General features: G+C 36.3%; 4 protein-coding genes and 1 pseudogene across 10 annotated transcripts; all 5 read right to left on the reverse strand.

Annotated features, from left to right (window-relative positions):
* Window positions 1-4406: 4406 nt before the first annotated feature.
* On the reverse strand, window positions 4407-10722 carry LOC147291922 (cysteine-rich receptor-like protein kinase 26; annotated as a pseudogene).
* Window positions 10723-11932: 1210 nt separating this feature from the next.
* On the reverse strand, window positions 11933-14932 carry LOC147291923 (cysteine-rich receptor-like protein kinase 29). 7 transcript variants are annotated; one of them, XM_086238236.1, is made up of 7 exons: window positions 14131-14932; window positions 13680-13805; window positions 13409-13524; window positions 13123-13333; window positions 12749-12986; window positions 12368-12515; window positions 11933-12253 (listed from the first exon to the last, which is right to left on the reverse strand). In XM_086238236.1, exons 1-7 carry the CDS (start codon window positions 14930-14932, stop codon window positions 11933-11935), a joined length of 1962 nt encoding a protein of 653 aa, XP_086094362.1. The 7 variants fall into 7 exon arrangements, with proteins under 7 accessions (XP_086094362.1, XP_086094366.1, XP_086094365.1 ...); XM_086238240.1 differs by having other exon boundaries at window positions 13409-13527; XM_086238239.1 differs by having other exon boundaries at window positions 13409-13530.
* A 777-nt stretch (window positions 14933-15709) lies between these two features.
* Window positions 15710-18583, reverse strand: LOC147291924 (cysteine-rich receptor-like protein kinase 44). The gene is made up of 9 exons (XM_086236084.1): window positions 18548-18583; window positions 18316-18396; window positions 18066-18160; window positions 17791-18011; window positions 17512-17633; window positions 17220-17431; window positions 16842-17078; window positions 16477-16627; window positions 15710-16369 (listed from the first exon to the last, which is right to left on the reverse strand). The coding sequence occupies exons 1-9, from the start codon at window positions 18581-18583 to the stop codon at window positions 16049-16051; spliced, it is 1476 nt and encodes a 491-aa protein (XP_086092210.1). The 3' UTR covers window positions 15710-16048.
* Window positions 18584-22439: 3856 nt separating this feature from the next.
* On the reverse strand, window positions 22440-24285 carry LOC147291925 (uncharacterized). The gene is made up of 4 exons (XM_086236912.1): window positions 24141-24285; window positions 23891-24021; window positions 23689-23764; window positions 22440-23600 (listed from the first exon to the last, which is right to left on the reverse strand). Exons 1-4 carry the CDS (start codon window positions 24268-24270, stop codon window positions 22498-22500), a joined length of 1440 nt encoding a protein of 479 aa, XP_086093038.1. The 5' UTR covers window positions 24271-24285; the 3' UTR covers window positions 22440-22497.
* Window positions 24286-24415: 130 nt separating this feature from the next.
* On the reverse strand, window positions 24416-25525 carry LOC147291926 (uncharacterized). The gene is made up of 2 exons (XM_086236085.1): window positions 25150-25525; window positions 24416-25077 (listed from the first exon to the last, which is right to left on the reverse strand). The coding sequence occupies exons 1-2, from the start codon at window positions 25523-25525 to the stop codon at window positions 24416-24418; spliced, it is 1038 nt and encodes a 345-aa protein (XP_086092211.1).
* Between the last annotated feature and the right edge of the window lie 1125 nt (window positions 25526-26650).

Raw genomic sequence — 26650 nt, forward strand, 5'->3', positions numbered from 1 at the left:
TTAAGATAATTGGCTAGATAGTGGGTTTGACTCAATTGTCCAAAATATGTGTTTGCAACTAAACTGGCCCACTTATGTTTAGGAGTTGCTGTGTCCAGCAACTATGAAATGTGTTGAAGCTACACATAGCCGAATAAAACCGGCTACTGCTCTTTATATTAAGGGCATTTTAGAATTCCATAGCAACTTCTAAGGTTTTGCCTGTTGACCACACCTATGCGCTTGTTCAGTACCACATCATATGACTACTGATTAAAACTCTTTTTCTCTCTTTACCGCATTTGGTTCCTGAAAAACAGAGCTCAAAACAGGAATTAAAGCACTTTTTGAACGCCCCTTTCCTCTCACTGCACACCCCTTCAGAGCTCAAAACTCAAAAGGTGAATATGCTTGGGTTTGATATTGTTAGTGAAATATTTATATTAAGAACATTTTAATTTTTAGACAATTTTTTTGTTTTGCCAGGGAGGAGCATTTTAGATATTTCATGTGCCAAACGATTGAAAAAAGAAGTAATTGATTTGACGTCAGTGCTAAAAAAGTAGGAGGCCCCTCCACGGAGGCTATGGGCTATAATTTCTCTCTTCGTTTAAGAAATGTGTGGTTCCAAGGAGGCTTTGAACTTGTTGAGGAATGAATTACAGCAGCTACAGCCATGCAACCAATATTGAGTACACAGTTTGTGGGCTATTTTGTAATTGGGCTGCCCAACACTTGTCCAAGACTGCAAATTTCCTACTGAATTTTGGGCTTGAGTACCAAATCACAGTTCCAACAACTTTTCATATAATGTTTAGTACTCAGTCTTCGACAATGAACACAACTTGTCAATGGGCTTTAGGAGTTCAATCAGGAATTTGGAAAGCAGATATTATGTCCATTTCAGAACCTACCTAAACAATGAAGTTAATGAACCACATCATCTAAAAGAAAAAGGACCAAATTAAGTGGTGCAAAATTACAACATAAACATTACATAATATTGCAGTTTCATTCAATTAAATTACCCATTCAGAACCTACTCTCAAGGAATGAAATTTCGCCGAAATTTTTGGTTTTTTTTTGTCCCAAAATTTTATCTCGTATCTGACTATTTTTCGTAATTATTTCGGCAAAATTTCACAAAATTTATCGAACACGCTCCAAGTATGTTTTTGTTAAATTTCTCCAAATTTCAAAAATTTCACTATCATTTACACACTCATACTCCAGCCCCATTTTCATCTCAGATCTCCAGTTGCCAATGGTTGCCGGAGGCGGCAAATCGGAGGGTGATTGGGGAGGGAGGAAAGAAAAGAGATCTAAGAGGGAAAGGAGATCAAGGAGGGAGAGGAGGAAGAGAGGAAGAGAGGAAGATCAGGGAAGGAGGAAGGAATAGATCAAGGAGGGAGAGGGAGGAGAGAGAAGACTGTGCACGCAGGGCTGGGAGAGATAAATGAGAGAAAAGAGGAAGAGAGAGTCACAGGCAAGGAAGAAAAGAAAGGAAATTAAAAAAAAAAAAAAAAAAAAAGGAAGGAAAGAACAAAAAATAAAAGATAAAAATAAAAGGCTTTAGGGTTGATTAGGGTTTGGGGCCTTTGGGCATTTGGAAAGAAAAAAATGGATTTGGGTTTTCGTTTGGGGTTTGGTTTGACTCTTTTGGAGTTTCGTTTAGTTGTTTTTAAACCCTAAACCCTAATACATTTTTATATAAAAAATAATTAAAAAAAACCTTAAAGGGCTTAAACCCTAATATCTTATACTATATCCTAAAGAATATATAGAGTTTAGGATATAGTATATAGATTGTAGAGTATAAAGAATATATAGGATTTAGTGCATAGATTGTAGAGTATATAGGATATAGGATTTATTTTATAGAGTATATAGGATTTAGTGCATAGATTGTGGAGTATAAAGAATATATAGGGTTTAGTATTAGGGTTAGTGTATAGATTATAGAATATAAAGAATATACTAATTTCATTTATTCATTATACTAATTTTATTTAACAGTATTTGTTTCCAGCGCGCATTATATTCATCTTATATCACATGAAACCTATTATATAATTTGGTTTCTTCAATATTTTTTATCAATGTAATAGATAATATATTAAATAAATATATGATCAAGTTTCATTCAAAATTTCCGTATTTTGATAGCAATTTTCGTCGTTTTTGTCTAATTTTGTCGAAATCGAAATTTTCGCGAAAATTTTCTCGAAACCAAAATTTTACTCCTTGCCTACCCTAAGGTCCTAAAAATTCAACCACATTATCTAAAAGAAAATGGACCAAAGTGGTACAAAATTACAAATTTACAAACATAAACATTTCATAATATTGTAGTTTCATTCCATCATTAAGCACTAGCTAGCGAGGAGATAGCTCTGCAATTGGAGTCTCATGTGGTAGTTTTTGAACAAAGTTGCTCTTAGATCGATCCGACTGTTTCACACCTAAATTATTCACAAATCCGGAAGACATTTCAGATGACGATCCGGTGCCATTATACATAAAAAATGGTGGTTGTGAGGGTACGCACGTACTGGTAGACTGAGAGAGTTGCTAGTAAGTGATGTAGGAGCATAGGGGCCTAATCAAGATCGAAATCAGCCTAAAATGGCCCAAAGAAGACCTATGACAAAAGTCAACTTTTAATTATTATTTTCTTAATTAAGAATATTGTAATCTTTATTTTATTATTTTCCTTTTACTAATTTCCTAATACCATAGGTTTAAGAGGCTATTTAAGTTATGTTTTGAAGTTATTCTGTTTAGTTTTTGATAATTAATAGAAAAATACAATAACTATTTTAGTTGTAGGCAGGATTGCTTTGTCCTTTACTCTTATGTCGTGTTTTAATTGAGTTGGTGGCTATGTTCGAAATCTGATCTACATCATTTGGTATCAAAGTACAGTTGATGTATGGTGGCGTTCGAGTAGTGCACTCCATGGCTGGCAAAAGGCGTGGTTGGGGAGGTTTTCGAATGAAGGCTTGTAACAACTTTAATGACGACATGAAAGAGATCAAAAGGAAGATCCAACAACTTACGGTTCGTGTCGCTTGCATCGAAGCTCAACGCTGAGGCGGTAAGAGTTCTGATAGGGAAGGAGACGTTACCCTTTTTCATCAGCATGTCGCTCGCATCGAAACTTCAAGCCAAGATGGTGAGGGTTCTGACGGGGAGGGAGATGTTGGTTATTTTTGTCATTGTGTTCCATGGTGTGAGCTAGTAGAAGGAAAGTTTCAATTGGATAAAAGATTTCATTGAATTGAACAAATTTTCAATTATCAAAAAGGAAAAACGGTTAGCTCTTATTACACAAATTTTAGTTGTGAAGTTTTTCAGTATGACTTGAATGATTAGATTTATTGAATTTAGATCTACCTCCAAGATATGATTGTTGTGCATAAGGTGAGTGTGAGATTTGTGATGATAACTTTCAAGTGCAAGAAATTGAGGAGAAGAATCAAGAGGATGATAGCTTTCCCTCAATTGATTTTATTGGGACCAATATTTTAAGTTTGCAGACGCCTAAGCAATTGGTTGATTTTGTCAATCAAATAAAAAGTGCTGAAAGGAAAGTTTTGGTGGCGAGATTTAATGGCAGAAATAAATTTCTCAATTCGAGCAATGTCAGATATTCCAAATATTTGTTTATTTGGAAAGGAAGATTTCAATCTCAAACCAAATTAGAAATGACTTTATCACAATGAAAGATTTTGCTGGGATTCTCTCCAATCAATGGTTCGAATTCGAGGATGAATTCTTTCCAACCAGGGAGTTTGATGCAGGAGCATAGGGGCCTAATCAAGATCGAAATCAGCCCAAAATGGCCCAAAGAAGACCTATGACAAAAGTCAACTTTTAATTATTATTTCTTAATTAAGAATATTGTAATCTTTATTTTATTATTTTCTTTTTACTAATTTCCTAATACCGTAGGGTTAAGAGGCTATTTAAGTCATGTTTTGTAGTTATTCTGTTTAGTTTTTGATGATTAATAGAAAAATACAATAGCTATTTTAGCTGTAGGCAGGATTGCATTGTCCTTTACTCTTGTGTCGTGTTTTAATTGAGTTGGTGGCTATGTTCAAAATCTGATCTGCATTAGTAAGCATGAGAATAACTAAAGTCATGGTTGGCCTATCTGCTATATTTTGTTGCACACATAACAATCCAATGTGGATGCATCTCACTATTTCACTTCTTGAGCCAGTCCTCAACATTGGATCTATTAAATTTGAAGCTGTCCCCTCATTCCAACTTCTCCATGGCTGCAAAACTTTGTGAATGTGCAGAAAAAGAAAAAAAAAATCATATTAGAGATTAGTTTTCACTTTCGTTTCATCAATTGCAGCAATAGTCCCACACAGAAACACATAACCCAATTTTTGTGGTACTTACAAATTGGAAAACAGATATTATATATGCACTTGGCCTAAAATGATGACTGAAAAATAATTTGGAAAACAGATACTATGACTAGCAAAAGTCCTCTTCATAACCAAAAAGAAAATGGAGTCAATGGACCAAAGTGGTGCAAAATTACAACACAAACATTTCATAATATTGCAGTTTCATTCCATCTTCAAGCACTAGCGAGGATATAGCTCGGTAATTGAAGCCTCTTATGACAGTCTTCGGACAGAGTTGCTCTTAGATTGATCCGACCCTGTTACCCCTATCTTACTCATGAATCCCAAGGACATGTCAGACGAGGATCCAATGTCATTATGCATAAAAAATGGTGGTTGCGAGGGTACTGGGAGAGTGACAGAGTTGCTAGTAAGCATGAGAATAACTGAAGTCATGTTTGGCCTATTTGCTATATTTTGTTGAACACATAACAATCCAATGTGCATGCATCTCATTATTTCACCTCTTGAACCAGTCCTCAACATGGGATCTATTAAATTTGAAGCTGTCCCCTCCTTCCAACTATTCCATGCCTGCATTATTTTGTGAATGTGCAGAAAAAAAATATCAGAGATCATTTTCCATTCTTTCATTTCATCAATTGCAGCAATGGTGTCCCTCACTACAAAAGGACATAACCCAACTTTTTGTGGTACTTACAAAGCTTAGAAGATCCTCCTCATTCTCTCCAAGACGAAAAGAGCTATTTTTCTGTCCACTTATTATCTCCAAAACCAATACGCCAAAGCTATAAACATCGGACTTAACAGAAAATTGCCCACGCATTATATACTCTGGAGACATATATCCACTACATATCAACAAGAAAAAAAGTCAATTTTGACTAACTTGGATGCAGATTTTTCATGGTTATGCTCAAATCATCTTATTTCTTGTTCTTTACTTGTATTGTTAAGCCAATGGTAGCTAGGATCATTCTAACAATTGTATGGTACACATAAACTAAAATATTTTTGGTACAGCTTAACACCATTATATATCAGCCACATATATAATATGGTAGAGTACTTACTAGGTCCCCACAATTCGATTAGTTTTGCCTTGAGTTTGATCAACCACAAACAACCTTGCCATACCAAAATCTGCAATTTTGGGGTTCATTTCTGCATCCAACAAAACATTGCTAGCCTTGAGGTCACGATGGATAATTCTAAGCCGAGAATCTTCATGAAGGTAAAGGAGCCCTCGGCCAATGCCTATTATGATTTTGTAGCGACTATCCCAATCCAAATGCGCTCGCTTGATTGGGTCTACATGTACATGCAAAAATAAGAATTATAGTGTTTTCTTTGGGAAGTATGTCATACACACAAATGGAGTTTTATGATAAATCTTCAAAATAAAAGCATAATTCTAACCATACCAAATATGAAGTGATCAAGACTTGAATTGGGGACAAACTCATAAACAAGAAGCCTTTCGTTTCTTTCTAGGCAAAAACCTAGGAGCCTAACCAAATTTCGATGTTGAAGCTTTGCCACTAACAAGACCTCATTTTTAAATTCTATGTCTCCTTGTGCAGAATCCCTAGAAAGTCTTTTCACTGCTATATCTTCTCCATTGAAAAGCCTTCCCTGCATTCAAACAGTCTAAAGTTAACTTATCGCTTTTTTAGGCACATGACTGAAATTATTGCTCATATAATGATGTTTCGTTACTCTGTATACAGCACCAAATCCGCCTTGTCCAAGCTTATTTGTTTCAGAAAAGTTATGTGTTGCAACTCTAATGGAGCCAAAGTCGAATTGCAAGGCTTCTGCACTTATAATTTCATCTGTTATTCACATGACGAACAATTTAACGAAAATTAAATAAGTTCATTGCAGGTTTAGAAGGATTTCTAATTTTCTATCATATATATAAACTCTAAATGCTTAATTACAATAGTAATAAATTCTTGAGAGGAGTTCATTTTGTTTCAGTAGAAGTAAAGACAAGCTAATTTACCTTCAACCAGTATTTTCTTTCTCTTCTTTACTCTGAGATAAATGCAGATGGATATGATTAGTAGCAGAGAAGCAACAATTGCCACAACAATAATGATGACAGTTCGAGATTTATTACTCTTCTTTCCTGCAAAAATCCGAAATCCTCTGTATTGTTCAGAGCATTCTGGGGTACAACTTTCCATTCTACCAAGGAATAATTTAAAGTAATTTACAAATCGAGATATCAAAGTTTGGGAACAAACAAAATTCAATCTGCTGGTAGAATTAATTAGAAGAACAGAGCATTCCCTGTTTTTTTGCAGAAGACATCAAAAAGAGAAAAATAAAACAGAGAATCTGGTTGGTGGGATAGAAAATTAGTGTAGCCCAGATGTACAATTCACACCTATCTTAAACAAATTAAACCACATACATATATTAATTTTTTTACTTTGAAATCGTACGTAATGGGACATGACATATAAATATATATATATATACCTCCTGGAGTTGTAGTATTGGATGGTGGTGGAGGAAGAGGCGGTGAGACTGGTGTATTGAATGGCGGCGATGGTGGTGGTGCCTGAGCTGAAGGGTAAAAGAAGGGGTAAATCTCATACCTGAAGTTACAGCTGGGTGTAATAACTCTCCCACCTCTTTTCCCATTACAACATTGTGGGATGTATCCCAGAGCTGATTCTAAGCAATCATTGCACTGTACCCCAGCCAAATCTGGAGTGCACTGCACAAGTCCATATAATATTGTTGAGTTGGGAGCCGTTGCATTTCCCACTGCAAACTTGAGACCTGAACCACCTGCTGCAGCTTCACTTTTTAGTCTTCCCAATAGGGTCGCCAGCTCTTGGTTGAACCCGTCCACGTCCGAAGATGACACGTTCTGTACGTATGTTCCACATATACAAAGCAGGCGTACTCTCCACGATGCCAGCTATGGAGTGGTTCGAGTAGCGTAACATGCAATTGTCGTACCATCCGATTGCTTCCTTCTGTGTAGGACAAGCCCGTGTGAGAAGATCTGTGGCGTCATTGAGGCAGCTGCCACAAGCATCGAGCTTAACATCTCCCCTGCAAAGTCCAATTGCATAGACTTTGTCAGAGTTTTCGCCTTCCGACGATTTGTAAAACCCATAGCCGTTACCGTTGTTGCTGTTAGAGGGCAGCGAGGGGAGAAGACTATAGAGGTTTGTCTTATAGGTACTACTAGCTGTGTAGTTACCTGTTTCGTTCAAACAGAAGTTGTACAGAAAAGGTGGCTGATCAAGTGCTTGAGTAGTGATTATATTAATGGTGATGGGTAACGCAAACACAAGTTGTAAAGAAAGGAATAATCCAAATCTTGAGGAAGCCATTGTTCCCTTGTGTTGCAAATTGATTGATGACTTAATACTGAACCTATAAAAGCTTTAAGGCTTACGCCATGACGAAGAATGTATGTTTTGACTTATTGGTGATTAATAAAAACATTGATTGAAACATGAGTGGTGACAAAGTCAAGAAGTTTCAACTTCTAAGGTAGTACTTTCGTATTAAGTTACAAAGCAACTTCTAAGGTTTCGCCGCCGAGTTTGACCACATTTATGTGCTTGCGTACTACTATTTTGATCTAAAGCCACAGATAGCGGGTTATAAATGCAGGGTTAATTGGAAAATCTTGCTCTGTTAAGATCATGGAGGTTTTATTTGTACCGATCGTATTGATAACATGTTGGAGCTAAAATTCTCGGAAATAAATTAATTAGCCAACAATAAATAATTGGTTGAAGCACTTGACCCGGAGATGAACAAATATGACTGGTAAACTCTTGATGTCCAAAAAGCGAGGGATGTCCTCCTGTAAAAGATACTCTGATGCCAAAGTAAATATTTACTCAATTCGGCTGTAAGTAAAGCACAAAATAATTGCATATCTTTGCTGTTCACTTATCCGGGCTATTTATAGATTGATAAACCGATCCTTGCTTCCCAAGGATCCCCCTCCACTCTCACACTCCGGATTTCCCGTTTTGCATGGGAGAGTGATGCTTGAGTGGAGTGGATGGAGAGTAACTACCCACGTTCTTGGATCACAAGAACGTGGTTTGTTTTCCACGTATGGCCAATCTCATATAGTCTAATCGCATTTCGGGCCGTTTCTTCAAGCTGGTTCCATTCTTGGGTTTTAATCTTCATTGAACTGGGCCTTAAGCCTTAACGAAATTATTACCTGGCCCAGCCCCGATCCGGCCTTTATCCATCATGGTAAAACCGGTTCCCACATATATATATATATATATATATATAGATAGTCGATAGTTTGTTTTAGTTACATTGGAAGTCGTACCCAAAACGGCAAAACTAGTCTAATCTCAACACTTACCCCACCCACCCACACCCTTAGGCAAACCCAAGAGATTAACATAGTTCTATGTTAATAGTTGTGAACCTATGCAAAGTCGATTCAATCTCTCTTCAGTGTAATCTGTTTATATGCTACATGCATGTAACATTAATCAACGAACAAGTAGACAGAGGCCTTAAATATACAATCTTGAGTAAATTACAACCGACTCAATTTGCCCTTTGTCCAATTTAACTACTTTTGGGCCTCGGAGATGTGGGTTGGGTTTCAACTGGGTAAACCAAGAGGTTGATTTTTTTTTTTTTGGCCAGAAGAGGTTGATTAAATGATTAGGAAAAGAGAAACTGATCCAATGCATATGAAATTTTTATGACGGATATTTTAAGTTTGGCCCAATAAACAATAAAAGCAAGCACTAATTAACGAGGAGATAGTTGTGTAATTGAAGCTTCATTTGCCGAATAATGGACAGAGTTGCTCCTGGATCCATTTGACCCGATGACCCCAGGAATGTCGGATCCAACCATAAAGAATGCCGGTTGTGAGGGTAGTGGGAGAGCAGTCATGAGACATTTGCCTGTAAGCATGTGAATGACTGAAGCCATGGTTGGCCTATCACCAATATTTTTTTGCACACATAGTAATCCAATCTGGATGCATTTCAGTATTTCACTTGTTGAATCAACTCTCAAGGTTGGATATATCAAATTTGAAGCTGTCCCTTCCCTCCAATTTTTCTATGCCTGCATGATTTGCGAATGTGAATAAACAAAATCAGAGACAATTTTTATTTAATTTTTCCGTTGTATTCAAATATTGCAGTAATAACCATACAAATTAACTTTTTACTTACATAGCTTAAAAGATCTTCCGCATTCTCTCCATAACAGAAAGAACTACATTTTTGTCCATTTACCATCTCCAAAATTATTACACAAAAGCTATCGACATCAGACTTAACAGAAAATTGCCTACGCATCATATACTCTAGAGCCATATACCCACTATATGGAGATAAAAAATAAGAAGGTCAACTTTAATTAACCTAGAGGGAAAGCTTTCATGATTATGCTCAACATTTCTTATTGCTTTTTCTTGTATTCTTAAATCTCATATAGCTTAACAAGATTATAAGCCTTATATACAACATGGTCTAGCTAGTACTTACTAGTTTCCCACAATTCGATTGGTTTCTCCTTGTGTTTGATCTAGCAAAAACAATCTTGCCATGCCAAAATCTGCAATTTTGAGGTTCATTTCTTCATCCAACAAAATGTTGCTAGTCTTGAGATCCCGATGAATAATCCTAAGACGAGAATCTTCATGAAGATAAAAGGAGCCCTCGCCCAATGCCTAATATGATTTTGTAGCGACTATCCCAATCCAAATGTGTTCGCTTGATTGGGTCTGTATAGTTATGCAAAATAAAATTTTGTTAATGATATTTGTTGCAGTGCCCTCCTTTGGAAACATGTCAAACAAACAAATGGACAATTTGATGATTAATTTTCGAAATAAAAGTATAATCTAACCATACCAAATACAAAGTGATTGAGACTTGCATTGGGCACAAATTCATAGACAAGAAGCCTTGCATTTTTTTCAAGGCAGAAACCCAGGAGCCTAACCAAATTCCGATGTTGAAGCTTTGCCACTAACACCACCTCATTTTTAAATTCTATGTCTCCTTGTGCAGAATCCTTAGAAAGCCTTTTTACTGCTATATCTTCTCCAATTAAAAGCCTACCCTGCATTCAAACAAACTGAAGTTAACTTAGTGCATGCTCATTTACACACATAAGTACTGACATTATTGTTCATAAAATGATGCCTCATTACTCTGTATACAGCACCAAATCCGCCTCTTCCAAGCTTATTTGCTTCTGAAAAGTTATTTGTGGGAGCTCTAACTGAGCCAAAGTCGAATCGCAACGTTTCTGCACATATAATTTCATCTGCTTCGTTGCATGGGGAACAATATATATAACAAAAATTAAATGAGTTCATTGCATGTTTAGAAGGATTTCTAGCATGTATATTCAACTCTAATGGAACCAAAGTCAAATCGCAAGGCTTCTGCACTTCTAATTTAACCTGCTATATAAGTTCATTGTTCTTTTAGAAGGATCTGCAGCATATATATTCAACTCTAAGTGCTTGTAATAGTAATAGGTTGTTCACAGGAGTTCATTTTCTTCCAGTGGAAGTAAAGACAAACTAATTATCTGAACTTATTACCTTCAAGGCTTCAACCAGCATTTCCTTCGTCTTCCTTAATCTGAAAAGTTGGTTGAGCAAGGGTTTGAGTAGTGATATAATTTATGGTGATGATGAGTAGCACAAGTTGTGTACAAAGGGACAATCCAAATCTTGAGGAAAACATTATTGGTTTTGTGTGGCATGTAGTCCGCGGCTCATACTCTTATCTGTAATTGAACATAAACAGGAGCGAGGAGGATATATATATATATATATATATATATATATATATCCCTATCTCCTCACCGGTGTGTTGAATTAATGGGACTCAATCAGTCAAAAATAGTCATTAAATTTTCAGGGAAAATTTTAGCAATGTCCCCTGAATTATATGTTGTATTCCACTTTACTCCTAGACAAATAATTTGGCTCTCACGCTTCCAAAATTTTCAAATATATTCTTGCCATCAATTCGGTCAAAAATTAAATTTATGTTGTTTTTCAGCACATTCCGCCCCGTGACTTATTTTTTAAGGATTTTTTCTCCATTCTAACTTACTCTTTAGGGACTTTTTTGATGATCATGTGCACACAGATTTCAATTATGCCACGCATATCCCACTTATTAATTTGAAGCTAGGATGCAACTTAATTGGTATATCATATAGCATTTATAAACTCATCAAAGTTAGTAGAATCGGTCCTGAGATTTTGAGAGTCCAAAACGAACAATAGGGCCACTGACCCTTTTAGTGCTTCACTTAATTCTTTGTAGGTTTGTACCTCATTTTATTGATTGTATTGATAACAGAGTTCTGAATCTACACATGCAACTAGATCCTACCACCATATGAAAATTGTTACAATAATGTTACATATGTATCAAAGGTAGAAATAGGCTTCAGTTGGGCAAACGAAGAGGTTGGCTATTTGATTAGCGAAGTAGAAACTGATCCAATAAATATGAATTTTTAATGATGGCTTTTAAGTTTGGCCCAAAAAACAAAAAAATCAAGCACTAACGAGGAGAGAGTTGTGTAATTGAAGCCTCATTTGCCGAATATTGGACAGAGTTGCTCCTGGATCTATTTGACCCGATGACCCCTGGCATGTTGGATCCAATCATGAAGAATGCCGGTTGTGAGGGTAGTGGGAGAGTCATGAGAGAGTTGCCAGTAAGCATTTGAATGACTGAAGCCATGGTTGGCCTGTCACCAATATTTTGTTGCACACATAGTAATCCAATCTCGATGCATCTCATTGTATCACTTGTTGAATCAACTCTCAAGGTTGGATCTATCAAATTTGAAGCTGTCCCTTCCCTCCAATTTTTCCATGCCTGCATGATTTGTGAATGTGAATAAACAAAATCAGAGACAAATTTTATTTCATTTTTCCATTGCATTCAAATATTGTAGTAATAACCATATATACAAATTAACTTTTTACTTACATAGCTTAAAAGATCTTCCGCATTATCTCCATGACGCGAAGTGCTTTTTTGTCCACTTACTATCTCTAAAACTATTATACCAAAGCGGTAGACATCAGACTTAACTGAAAATTGTCCACGCATCATATACTCTGGAGCCATATATCCACTGTATGCAAATCAACAAGAAGAAGATCGATCAACTTCAATTAATCATATGGAAATCTTAATTTCATGATTATGCACAAATTTTCTCATTGCTTTTTCTTGTATTGTTAAATCTTTGGTAGTTAGGATCTTTCTATATTATGTGGTATACATGAACTTAATTAGGAGTTATTGGTATAGCATAACAAGATTATAAGCCTTAATTATATATAACATGGTCTAGCTAGAACTTACTACGTTCCCACAATTCGACTAGTTTCGCCTTGTGTTTGATCAAGCAGAAACAACCTTGCCATGCCAAAATCTGCAATTTTAGGGTTCATTTCTTCATCCAACAAAATGTTGCTAGCCTTGAGATCACGATGAATAATTCTAAGACGAGAATCTTCATGATGATAAAGGAGCCCTCGCCCAATACCTATTATGATTTTGTAGCAACTGTCCCAATCCAAATCTGCTTGCTTGATTGGGTCTACATATTCATACAAAAGTAGAGTTTTGTTAATGATATTTGCTGCAGTGTATCCTCCTTTGGAAGCATGTCATAAACACAAATAGACTTAATTTTATGATAAATTTTTGAAATAAAAGCATATATCTAACCATACCAAATACGAAGTGATCGAGACTTGCATTGTGGACAAACTCATAGACAAGAAGCCTTTCATTTCCTTCTAGGCAGAAACCAAGAAGCCTAACCAAATTCCGATGTTGAAGCTTTGCCACTAACAAGACTTCATTTTTAAACTCTATGTCTCCTTGTGCAGAATCCTTAGAAAGTCTTTTTACTGCTATATGTTCTCCACTAAAAAGCTGACCCTGCATTCAAACAAATTGAAGTTAACTTATTGCCCATTTAGGCACATGACTGCTCATATAATGAACATTCATTACTCTATATACAGCACCAAATCCGCCTCGTCCAAGCTTATTTGCTTCTGAAAAGTTATTTGTGGCAACTTGAATGGAGCCAAAGTCGAATTGCAAGGCTGCTGCACTTCTAATTTCATCTGCTTCTCCGCATGAGAACAATTTAACATAAAACATATAAGTTCTGTGCATGTTTACAGGGACTTTCAGCATATATATTCAAACATATATATATATATATATATATATCTGTTTGAGAGGAAGGAAATACAAACTAATTATCTCAACATATTACCATCAACTAGAGTTTCCTTTGTTTTCCTTAGTCTGAGATAAATGCAGATGGATATGATTAGTAGCAGAGAAACAACAATTGCCACAACAACAATGATGACAGTCCGAGATGCATTACTCTTCTTTCCTGCAAAAATCAGAAACCTTCTGTGATCAAAGCATTCTGGGGTTGAACTGTCAACTCATTACATCAATTAATCAATCCCTTGTTGATCATGTCTTTAAATTTTGTAAACCAAACAAATTCAACATGCAGGTACAATAAATTAGAAACAAACAAATAATCCCTTGTTGTGCAGAAGACATCAAAAAAATTTAAAACAGAGTATCTGGTGAGATGGAAAATTAGTGTAGCCCAGATGCCTAATAATTCACATCATAAATTAAACTAATTAAACCACATATTTGTTACTTTGAAAGTAAGAGTAATGGGACATGCCATATATGCATACCTGCTGGGATATCGGTATTGGGCAATGGTGCCACAGCTGAAGGGTCAAAGAAGAGATCCATCTCATACCATAAGTTGCAGCTGGCTGTAACAACTCTCGCACCTATTTTCCCATAACAACATTTTTGGATGTCCGACAACGCTGTTGTTAAGCAGTTAGAGCAGTCTGCCTCTGACAAATCTGGAGTGCACTGCACAAGTCCATATATTGTTTCAAAACTAGAAATTGTAACCGTTGTGTTTCCTATTGCAAACTTACGAAGAGAACCACCTGCTGCGGCTTCACTTGTTAATCTTCCCAGTAGGACCGCGAGGTCTTGGTTGAAACCATCCACGTTCGATGACACGTTTTTTATGTTCATCAAATATCTCGCACCATATTCCATGATGCCATATATGGAGCTGTTTGAGTAGCTTAACATGCACTTTTCGTACCACCCAATTGCCTCCTTCTCAATTGGACAAGCCTCTCTGAGACTATACGTAGCTTCACTAAGGCAACTACCGCAAGCATCGGCCTTAACATTTCCTCTGCAAAGTCCCATTGCATAAACCTTGTCGGAATTTTCTCCTCCGGTCGAATTGTAAAATCCATAGCCGTTTCCGTTGTTAGAGGGCAGCGAGCGGAAAAGACTATTGAGTGTCCTCTCATAGGTGCTATTCGCTTCGAAGTTTCCTATGTCGTTTATATCACATATGTCGAACAGAAAAGGTGGCTGGTCAAGGGCATTAGTCGGGATATCAATGGTGATGAGTAACACAAGTTGCATACAAAGACATAATCCAAATCTTGAGGAAACCATTAGGTACTATCAGACTAATCCTGTAATTAAAACGACTAAGCAACCAAGACTAATCTTGTAATTGAGAACATAAACGTACATAATCTTTATCTCCCCACCGGACTCAGTCAGTCAGTCAACAATAATCATAAAATTATTATGACTGATCGAGAACGATTAATTAAACCAAAAATATTGATTAAGCCAAGAATTCTAAGGTACTTTGTGATAGTAAAGCACATCACGTGAAGCTTGCTTTGACCAACTACATTGACTAGTATATATGCTATCTCTTACACGTTGGTATTAAATTACTCAGAAGCTTCTAATTAAGCTTTTGCCGCCGAGTTTTATCACATCAATGTGCTTCATAATTTAGACCGTAACTTTGGTCTAAAGCCAAAAATAGTGTTGTTGACCACATCCATGCCCTTCGTACTTAATTTCTTTCCCCCAACCTCATTTACCACACTCCACTCACTCTGTATCACTGTAGCAGCAATGGGGCCATTTGGGGTGGTACAAGTTAGGATTAAGCCAATCAGCCAGCCTAGTAGAACCACTAGCTCCATCCACATCAAATTAAGCCCAATCATGCATGAAGGGATCCAAATTCCCAATTAAGCTAAAAATTCTTGAAATCGGAGAGGCTTCTTCTTCCCCCTACTTCATTGGCCACAACCCTCTAGCAGCTAGGCAACTAGGCATTCTCTCTGAATACTGGATACAAGGTTAAGTTGGCAAATTCTAATTATACAATTAAAACTATCTGTACCTCGTTATATTGATCGTATTTATAACAGAGTTCTGAACTTATACAAGTGGATTCTACCCCCATGAGAAATCTCATCACTGTGTACGTAGTTAGAAAATATACTACATGCATATATGTAGGATTACTCTACGAACAACAGACAAGGGTTTGAAAAACAAGCTAAATTCACAACGAACTCATAATACTGGCAAAAATTCTGGATAAATCGATGGTATAACATGGGTTGTAACTTGCACCGTCCAAGAAAACATAATTTGGGACCTCGACATGTGTTGTGTTCCAGAGGAATGGACAAGCCATGAGGTTCACTAGAGAATTTTTATGATTACTTTTAAGTTATCCCGAAACAGTAAAATCAAGCACTAACGAGGAGATAGTTCTGTAATTGAAGCCTCATTTGCCGAATTTTGGACTAAGTTAATCCTGGATCCATTTGACCCGATGACCGTTGGCATTTCGAATCCAATCATGAAAAATGCTGGTTGTGAGGGTACTGGGAGAGTGAGAGAGTTGGTAGTAAGCATTTGAATAACTGAAGCCATGGTTGGCCTATCAGTTATACTTTGTTGCACACATAGTAATCCGATGTGGATGCATCTCATTATTTCAGCTCTGGAACTAGTCCTCAACATGGGATCTACTATATTTGAAGTTGTTGTCCCTTCCCTCCAACTTTTCCATGCCTGCATGCATTATTTAATTTTAAATATAGGATGAAACGAAACCTCAAACTTTTTTTTTGGTTCTTTTGTTGCATTCCATTGCTCTAACAACTATACTTTTTACTTACATAGCTTAGAAGATCCTCTGAATTCTCTTCATTACAGGAAGAACTTCTTTTCTGTCCACTTACTATCTCCAAAACTATCACACCAAAGCTGTACACATCTGACTTAACAGAAAATTGTCCGCGCATCACATATTCTGGAACCATATATCCGCTGCATGTAAAATCAACAACCGAAGAGGTCAACTTTAATTAATCTAGCTGGAAATTTTCATAATTATGCTCAAATTATCTTATTGCTTTTCTTGTATTGTTAAATCTTTAGTAGTTAGGATCTTTCTATATTCTACGTACTCATAAACAAGGAAATTATTGGTTAGACATAAGACCATTGTAAGCCCTATTATATATCTTGGCCTAGTACTTACTAGGTCCCAACAATTCGATTGGTCTCGCCTTGTGTTTGATCAACCACGAATAATCTTGCCATACCAAAATCTGCAATTTTTGGATTCATTTCTGCATCTAACAAAATGTTGCTAGATTTGAGGTCACGATGAATTGTTCTAAGATAAGAATCTTCGTGAAGGTAAAGAAGCCCTCGTCCTATTCCTACTATGATTTTGTAGCGACAATCCCAATCCAAATGTGCACGCTTGATTGGATCAACATACACATTCAAAGATAAAGTTTATGATATTCGTTGCAATGTACTCTTTAGGATGCATGTCTTGCACAAAAATTAATAGACTTCCATCATACATTTGAGAAGAAAAAAAAAAGCAGATTCCAAGTTTTCAACCATACCAAATATGAATTGATCGAGGCTTGCGTTAGGGACAAATTCATAGACAAGAAGTCTTTCATTCCCTTCCAAACAGAAACCTAGGAGCCTAACCAAATTCCGATGTTGCAACTTGGCCACTAGCAAGACTTCATTTTTAAATTCTATATCTCCTTGTGCTGAATCCCTTGAAAGCCTTTTTACTGCTATATCTTCTGTATTAAAAAGCCTACCCTGCAGTTAAGAAATCTGAAATTAAGTTAACTTATTGCTCATTTAGGCACATAATCCATATTCTTGGTATGTTTCATTACCCTGTAAACAACACCAAATCCACCCCGTCCAAGTTTATTTGCTTCAGAAAAGTTATTTGTGGCAAGTCTAATCGAGCCAAAGTCAAATTGCAAGGCTTCTGCACTTCTAATTCCATCGGCTTCTTGGCATAAGGAACAATTTAACAAAAATTAAACAAGTTCATCGCATGTGTAGTAGGAGCTCTAACATATATATTTAAATCTATTGCTTATAACGGTTATGAGTTCATTTTGTCTCTAGTGGAGGTAGAGACAAAATAATTAATCTCAACTTATTACCTTCAACTAGTGTTTCCTTTGTCTTCACTTTCAAATAAATGCAGAGTGATGTAATTAGCACCACAGGAACTGCGATTGATACAATGAAGATGGTCCGCCATGTGTTACTCTTCTTTCCTGCAGAAATCAGAAAGCTTTCTGAATTTGGAAGCCAACAAATTAAATTTGCTGGTAAAATTTGAAGGATATGTAGGGAGGAGGAAAAAGCCAAGTCTGGCAGTCTGGATAGCAAACACATAGGCAGTTAACAAGTTTAAGAGCCCTGTACTGTGAACCCTGATTCTAGGCTCAAAAATTGGTTTGATGGACTCATGGACTGTGGACCAACTTTAAGAGCCCTTCTAACTGTCTTGGTATTGCGAAAGACAATCTGATTCATAAATTGAAATTGGACTAACTACAAATATCACACCTAAACTATGTTTTGTTTGACACTACTCCTCCCCCCTCCACTAAATTGGCTTAAAGCTTGAGGGTATCAATAGAATTAATTAATGAAACTTGAGGGGTCCAAGTAGAACTAACCCAATAAGTAATGGCAAAAGATCCTTGACCATTGGCCGGAGATAACGAAGATATATTTGAAACAAGCAAAAACAATGACAGCTATAGCAAATAATCCAAATCCAAACTTAAGACTACAAAAATAACCCTGTTTTTTTTTTTTTAATGAAACCTTCATAAACATAGGCGGTAATTGAACGCAACTAACCGTTCCGACAGCCTAAAGCAGCGTGAAATCCATCTCCGGCAAAACCTTCCTTTCACTTGCACCTATATCCCTGAGTCCCATTAGTTGTTGAAACGACGGTACAATTGGCGTTGCTATGACAGTTGCAGGGTCCTTCCAGCCACCAGCCTAGTAGTGAATATATATGAATTTTTTGGATTGAATCCATATACCCATGAATGCCATCATACCAGGAACCACTGCCCAGCACAGAAAAACAGCAACTACCTTTTCATTTTAAGTCAATTCCACAAGAATTATTATTCCTAATTCTTATAGAGCTTCAGTGATTATTATTACTAATTATTATTCCTAATTCTTATCATAGAAGTAGGAATTGAAATGCTATATTAATTAAAGAAAATTAGGATTAAATATCAAATATCAATAGTTTTTCAGCAAAACAGTAAGACACTAATTTTTTTTAGTTTAGGTACTAACCTAGAACAAGACATTTTGGATTAGGTCACAAATCGGTTTGCTATACAGTTGTTACTGTCCAACAGTCACGGTTGTAACTGTTTCAAATTCATAAAAATTCAAAATTTATAAGGATTTAATGCTTTTGATTTAGGCTTGAGAGTTGAAATCTTATTGCCCAGAGACTAAACATTAAAGTTTAAGGGTTGCAAATGCTTGCAAATATTGAAAAAGCAAAAATTAATAAAAAAGTTATATATGACTGTTAGACAGTCACAGCTCGGTATAACCATGTTTTTTAAAGTTGGTACCTAAACTGAAATTTAGTATATAAAGTGAAATGACATAAACGTTTTGGTAGTTAAAATAAAAAAACATTGTAATTTGATACTTAAAGTCAACAGACCTTATTAATTATCAATAACCACCAATATAACCAGCATATAAGCAGCTTCAGTGAGAAAACTAGCAGCAATAACCAGCAATCAGTGAGAAAACTAAGTAGCCATTAAAATTAAAACCATAAACCATCAAGGAAACATATGACATTATGTAAATTACTTTTCACAAAATTGAAGACCAAGCATTGAGCTAAAACTGGCATAACCCAAGTAAGAAAATACATCAATTAAGCTAAAAAAAATTACTCCCAATCAATGTAAATTAAACAGAAAAAATTTCAAATTTTTTTCTTCCTTCCCATCTCTCTCTCTCTCTGCAAAAAAACAAACTCCCAATCAATGTAAATTAAACAGAAACAGAGAGAGAAGTAGAGTGAGCTCATCGTTCTTTCACCAAGAGTTGCTCTAGAGTGTCTGGTTAACCAAATAGGCAGATGAGCCGGTGAACCCTGGCCCACGCAGTGTCTGCAACTTTGGAGATTCAGGACTGGGCTGAGGAGGTGGGGAGAAACGGCACACCAACGGTTCCAACGGTGATTAATTTATAAACCACCGGCAACGAGAGAGAGCGGTTGTGTATTTGTTGCAACACGTATGCAACATACCCTAACACTCCTGTTATTAGAAGGAGGCAAACCAAGCTGCAAGGGACGAGTTGCACACATAACTAGTACGCAATATCATAGTGATAATCATGCATAACTCATCTAATTAGTCTACAATATCATATTGATAATCATATAAAACAGGGTTTCAAACATTCTTACCTGAGTTGCACATATTATTTGTAACTTTGTCTTTCCTATCCCACCCATCCCAAGAATGGAAATAAGCATAATATGCTTTTGCTTGCTTAAACGAAACAAAAGTTGAATGATTAATGTTTCTTTTTGGTCAGGACTCAATTGTAAATCCATTTCTTATAGATCGTAGAAGACTCTTCTCATGTCTGCCTTAGATCTCCTCAATCTCATGAGCCACTTTTGATGACTGAAAAACAGTAAGAAGAACCCTGTTATTATATCCACATATAAGAATCTGAAGACATAAATTACTGGAAGAACCAAAGATCTAAAAACTCCTATATCCATGAATGAGAAAGAAAAAAAAAATTATACAAAAAGTTCCAAAAGGGCTCATTATCCATATGATTCAATTCCTATACAAATCCAAAAACCACCAAAGAAACTCGATCATATTCAGCTCAAAAATTCAAATTGGAAACAAAGAATAGAAAATGCATTATCATGGGCTAAATACAATTAATCTCAAAACTTAATAAACATTGTACAATTTGTGGACTAAAGACGCTCCCTCATCGATCATATAATATTAAGGAGAAAGATGATAAATCAATCTATGTTTGGTTACAGAGAAAATCTTGAAAGAGACAAAACAAATTAAGATTCACAGATTAATATGGCTGGATTGTTTCATCGAAAACAATATTACCGATTAAATTAAAGAGAGTACACCATTTTGAAGATGGATCAAGTAAATTAAAGAGAGTACAAAAAGAGAGCAAACCAAGTCATAATTAAGGCAATTGATCTCAGACTGAGAGCATATATGCATGTATGTTTGTACGTACTATGTTGTGTATAGGGTAGGTTTCTTATCAAAGTGGCATCGTACCAAATCTTCCAGCTAAGAAAGCGAGGGTAGCACCACTGAACTGAGGCCCTGTGATAGTGTAGCAGATCTAGAGCTTGAGCTTGAGGTTCTCAAGCTGTTTGGACTCTAAGAAAATCAGTGTGTCACTTTATTGGCATAAATTCAATTTAGACATTTAACTATATATGTCAATTTAAAGGGGTTTACGAACACAAAAATATTTCAAATATACACCCGATCTACTATCTAATTTGAAATATAGATGTTCGTCAGTTAAGTTTCTACGTGGCATTTGTTGACTGTATTTTTTTAATGACGTGGATGCCAACATTTCAACACGTGGATTAATATTGCTACGTGGACAATAAAATAATTAAAAAATTACAAACAAATATTTTAAAATATTAAACAAAAAATAAAAAAAAATCACAATCTGCATATTCCGAGCAGCCCCAACCCATTTCCTCATCCTCTTCCTCCTCCTTCACCCTACTGGGCGGGGTGGGGCGGGGCTGGGCCTGGGTGGTATGGTGCTTGGCTGGGCAGGGAGGAGTTGGGGTTGGGTGGTGGTATGGTGCTTGGCTGGGCAGGGAGGAGTTGGGGTTGGGTGGGGCGTGGCTGGCATGTGCAGAGAGAGAGAGAGAGAGGGAAAGGGAGGTTGTCGACATGTGCAGTGGGTGGAGAGGGAGGGGTGGCCAAAATGTGCAGTGGGTGGGAAGAGAAGTGTGGTCGGCATGTGCAGTGGGTGGGGAGGGAGGAGTTTGGTTTTTTTTTTTTTTTTTTTTTTTTTAAAATTAATTGGGTTTTAAAGATTTTATTTTTGAAATATTATTTTAATTTAAAGTTTTATTATTTTATTAATTTAAATATTGTTTTAAATATATTTTACGACTGAAATGACAAAATTACCCTTCCACGTCAGCATTTTTAATGATGGTGTAGACGGAGTTGACGTAAACGGGCAATGTGGGAAATAACATAAAAGTTCATGAGGTTATATAAGAAAAATAAATGTGAGGGGTCAAAGTGAGAAAAAACCTAAAAGTTAGAGGGCAAATGTGCTAATAAGCCTAACAAAAAAATTCTACAAATTGAAAGAGCATGTCAACTTTCACCTCCTTCTCCCCAAAGTTTTTCACTGCAACTTCCATATGGTTTCTTCTTTGAGATAAACTTGCAGGACTGTTAGGAGCAAGGAATAAAATTTCGGGTTTCGAGGAAATTTCGATGGAAATTTTGACGGAAATTTCGAAGATTTTTAAATTTCGACAAAAATTCGACGGAAACGATGGAAATTATTATCAAAATACGGAAATTTTGAATGAAACTTCACAATATGTTTATTTAACATATTATCTACTACATTGATAAAAAACATTGAAAAAAACCAAATTATATGGTAGGTTTCATGTGATATGTGATGAATATAATGCGCACTGGAGGCAAATACTGTTAAAAAAATGCTTCACTAATTAATAATTACTTCAATAACACCTCAATTTTATTTTTACTATAATATTGCCACATGAATTACAAAAGTAATCAATACCACATAGAGTTTCTAGGAGGTTCAAAATTTCCGCTGTCTTCAGTATCATCATGTCCAGAGTAGGTGTAATGTGAAGAATAATCATCCCAAGATACTTCTCCAGCATAATTTTGCATGTAATTGCCAACATGCCAACCATATGGATCAGGAACCTGTTGTGGTTGAATTTGCCCATAAGCATACTCATTTGAAGAGTTTGTCTCTTGTTGTGCCAATGAGTTACTATTAGACTCAACCAAGTAAGGCAGATGTGGTGGGTAGAATATTGGAGGGTTTTGCCCATAATTGTAATTGTCACTTTCTACCCCCATAGAGCCAAAAGTGGTGGATAATGAATCATCTTCTTCTTGTGCCAAACTCTCATGACCTTTTTGTCTGCGACTATAGTCTTTTCCTATGGCACCAATTCCTGGTCCGGCACGCCTACTTCCATGATCCTCATCTTGTGTTGCATGTGTATAGTGTGCTTCGACAGAAAATGGGCTCATATACTCTTGAGAATGTCCAGTGACATCTTCATTTCCACCACCACCACCACCATTACCTCTACCTCCATTGTTGGTAGGAGTGCCCGATCTTGTGCTAGAGTTGCCTGATCGAGAAGGATTAGTGGGAACTGGCTCAGTACGATGTGTCGACCTTGGTTGCATAAGTTCATTCAAACTTGTAGTAGGGCTCACCTCCTCATTTAGAACTCTGTCCACATTGATACCTTCCTGACGTGCTTGAGCTGCAATATCAGGGTCTGGATTGCCTGCATCATCATCTAAATGGAGGGGCCTAATCCACTGATAAAGCTGGTTTTCCTCCACATCATCATCCCCTATAGCAGCATCATATATATCCAGCGGATCATATTCATCAACGCGATCCTCCTCTGCTTTCTTATCTCGAAGTGCAAGCCTCATATTATAGTAGCAATATACCATTTTTTCTAACCTACTATATGAGAGCCTGTTTCGTTGTTTGGTGTGTATGAGTGCGAAAGTGCTCCAGTTTCTTTCATAAGCTGATGATGACGTCGTTTGTGATAAAACTTTGATGGCTAACTTCCTCACAGTAGGCGCATCACTCCCATACATGATCCACCATTCACCTGAAATGAAAAATTTGTTTGTGTAAGTGTAACTATAAAAATAAATAATTAAGTTAATCTAACTAATACAAGTAAGATGTATACTCACTAGGAGACATTCGTGATCTAGCGGCCTTTGCAGCTCGCTCTCCGAACATTTTCCGGGCATCTTTAAAATATGTTAACTAGATACAAATACAATACAAATTATACAATATCAATCAAATATATAATTTAAGACAATCAAATTCTATAAAGTATTAATATTTTTCGTAAGGATTCTTATGGGCCTTATGGCAAATTATTTTTACCTCATTTCCAAATTGGCCAACTTCTGGTGAATGGGGATCCAATTTGGAGAATACGTTGTGCACAGCCCGAATAAGTTCACCATCATCTCCAACGCCAGGTCTATATTGATAGCGAGGATTCAAATAATAGGCTGCAATCATGCATCAAGTAAATATAGAAATATATAATTAGTAATTTAGTTCATTAATTGAAAGCTAAATCAATTAAAAAAAATGCGGAACCAAAATAACAAATAAATTATTGGGTTACCTGCTGCGTGCAAATCGTGTTGTAACGTTTTAAACCATCGATCATTGATGATTTTTATTACCCACCGTGCACCCTGTTTTTTTTCTAGTTCTTCCTTCACGACACGCATCAACTCATAAATTGATCCCATTGTAGGATACACTTCTGTGTCGACAATACGTAAAACTACGTAGAGAGGTTCAAACAGACCGCACATCTTATGCACCTGTTGCCAAAAAGAGTGATCAAGAACTATATTTTCAACGGTGACGCCTGCATCTGAACGCCGAAAATTGCTACGACCACCAATCATCACTGGTGAACAATTGCTTCAGCCCCATCATCTTACCATACAAACTATCCAATGCAATATAGTTCGTAGCAAATCGGGTGGCACCAGGACGAACAATATCTCCCTTCGTGATCTCTCGCATCTTTGCCAACAACCAGTTATGGTTGTAAATATAATTCGTGATCATTCTGGCTTTTTTAATCACATTAGCAACCTGCTCTTTCTTCCCCATCTCTTCAAACATTAGATCAATGCAATGTGCTGCACACGACGTCCAGTACACATTGTATTTGTTCATTAACTTCTTACCTGCTTTGACAAATGCGGAACCATTGTCGGTCACAACTTGAACAACATTCTCCTCTCCAACCTCCGTGATTACATCCTTCAGTAGCCTATAAATATATTTATGATCCTTTATGCAATCTGAAGAATCAACGAACTTAAGGAATACCGACTTCCCTCTTGAGTAGGCCATGAAGTTAATGATAGACAGTTTGGTTGGACCTGTCCAACCATCGCATATGATTGTGCAACCATAAGTTGCCCAATCAGTCTTCAATTTGTTAACATGCTCTTGCATTTCTTGAAACTCCTGTTCCAAAAATCCGGTGCGTATCTGATAGGGTGTTGGAGGTTCCACTCCTACTCCTGCCTGTTGACATCCTATCACCAAATTTTTGAAATGATGAGATGCTGCTTTTGAAGGAGGAACATTTTCATATATGAAGAACTTGCTGATCAAGCGTTGCATCCCATCTTTGATTGACCCTCCAGAAAAGAGATTTTTAACACTCTTTTGGCGTGCTTGAGCTGCCTTGTACAAGCTTGGTGCCACTGGAGGTGTTGGTCGTGAATCTCGTGATTCCCTCATGCTTGATGCTCTTTGCATCTGTGCACCACTACTAGACCCAGAACCTTGTCCCCTATTTGGGACTTTATGTGAGTGTTCCCTCTCCCATTCTGCTGCTCTAGAGGCTCGAAGTGCAGATCGAAATTCTCTTCGCTCTTGAGGCCCCATATCATCATTATGATCTTCATCATCATCATCTTCATCATCATCACTCAGCTCAATCTGACCTTGTCCTCGAAGCTCTTCTCTGAGCTCTTCCATCCTTTTTTTTGCTTTTTTGGTGTTGTTTGTGTTGCATCCCTGCAATGATGAATTGCCTCACTTCTGGTGGGACACTATTACATCGTTGCACATTGTGTCCAGGATCCAAACCACTAAGGTGGTATTTTAATCGTGTCACTCCAGCACCCTTCATTACAAGGCCACAATATTTGCATATTGAACCTTGTCTGCTACCTGGTAATGGGTCGGCATGATCCCAAGCTGGATCACGTGATCTCCCTCCACTGGCCATTGAATCCTAAATTCCTAATAACAAAAAGACATACACAGTAACACAATAACAATAACAATTAAATTCCATGTTAATATCATATCAGTATATCACCAAGAAATTAATATCATATTAGTTATTAACTTATTACTAATTAGTAATTTCATATCATATTCATATTACCAATTGGCAATTCCATATTTCCATATTTCCATATTACTAATTTGTAATTTCATATCATATTACCAATTTCATTTCCATATTACTAATTTCATATTAATTATTAATTTATTACCAACTCCATATTAATTTCACTAATTTTAAATTACCAATTCGGCAAATTCCATACATGATACATATTAGATGCTATGAACAAATCATACAAATTTCATATTAATTATTGACAAATCATACCAATTCCAATTCCATATCATATCACCACTTTCAACTTCCATATCAATAATTATATATTATACAAATTACACAAATCATACAAATCAAAATCAACCTAAAATTATACAATCAATTCCAAAACTATACGATTAAAGATTCAAAATTAACCCAAAATCATATAATTATACAAATCAAAATCAACCCAAAATTATACAATAATTCCAAATCTATATAAATCAACCCAAGATCAATATAATTTATCTTATATAAATCAACCCAAGATCAATATAATTGACATATAAACCCAAAATATGATATTGATCAATTGATATTAGATAATATTTAAAAGTGGGTAAATGATTTACTCATACAGATATACTCATATTGATCAATTTAGATATACTCAGATAGTCAGATCATATAGTGATATAGATCAATTTAAACACTTTGACTGTCTAGTGTCTATTACTCAAATAGACAAATACTCACAATCACAGACA

This window comes from Dryas octopetala, chromosome 3 (genome assembly GCF_963921425.1).
Source record: "Dryas octopetala chromosome 3, drDryOcto1.1, whole genome shotgun sequence".
Lineage (NCBI taxonomy): Eukaryota > Viridiplantae > Streptophyta > Magnoliopsida > Rosales > Rosaceae > Dryas > Dryas octopetala.

Bases quoted from the DNA above. Each gene is read 5' to 3' on its own strand.
- LOC147291924 (XM_086236084.1), bottom strand. From the start codon at position 18,583: ATGGGACTCAGGGATATAGGTGCAAGTGAAAGGAAG. The intron at 18,397-18,547 runs GTTTTGCCGGAG...TATTTGCTATAG, and splicing joins TAGGTGCAAGTGAAAGGAAG to CTGTCATTGTTTTTGCTTGT. The intron at 16,628-16,841 runs GTAAGTACTAGG...TTTTACATGCAG, and splicing joins AATCGAATTGTTGGGACCTA to CGGATATATGGTTCCAGAAT.
- LOC147291926 (XM_086236085.1), bottom strand. From the start codon at position 25,525: ATGGAAGAGCTCAGAGAAGAGCTTCGAGGACAAGGTCAGATTGAGCTG. The intron at 25,078-25,149 runs GCAAGTTCTTCA...ATTTGGTGATAG, and splicing joins TGGGATGCAACGCTTGATCA to GATGTCAACAGGCAGGAGTA.
- LOC147291925 (XM_086236912.1), bottom strand. From the start codon at position 24,270: ATGGGATCAATTTATGAGTTGATGCGTGTCGTGAAGGAAGAACTAGAA. The intron at 24,022-24,140 runs GTAACCCAATAA...GCATGATTGCAG, and splicing joins ACACGATTTGCACGCAGCAG to CCTATTATTTGAATCCTCGC. The intron at 23,765-23,890 runs GTAAAAATAATT...ATTTGTATCTAG, and splicing joins TTGGCCAATTTGGAAATGAG to TTAACATATTTTAAAGATGC.
- LOC147291923 (XM_086238234.1), bottom strand. From the start codon at position 14,932: ATGGTTTCCTCAAGATTTGGATTATGTCTTTGTATGCAACTTGTGTTA. The intron at 13,860-14,130 runs GTATGCATATAT...TGATGTAATGAG, and splicing joins CAATACCGATATCCCAGCAG to TTGACAGTTCAACCCCAGAA. The intron at 13,334-13,408 runs GTAATGAATGTT...GTTTGAATGCAG, and splicing joins GATTTGGTGCTGTATATAGA to GGTCAGCTTTTTAGTGGAGA.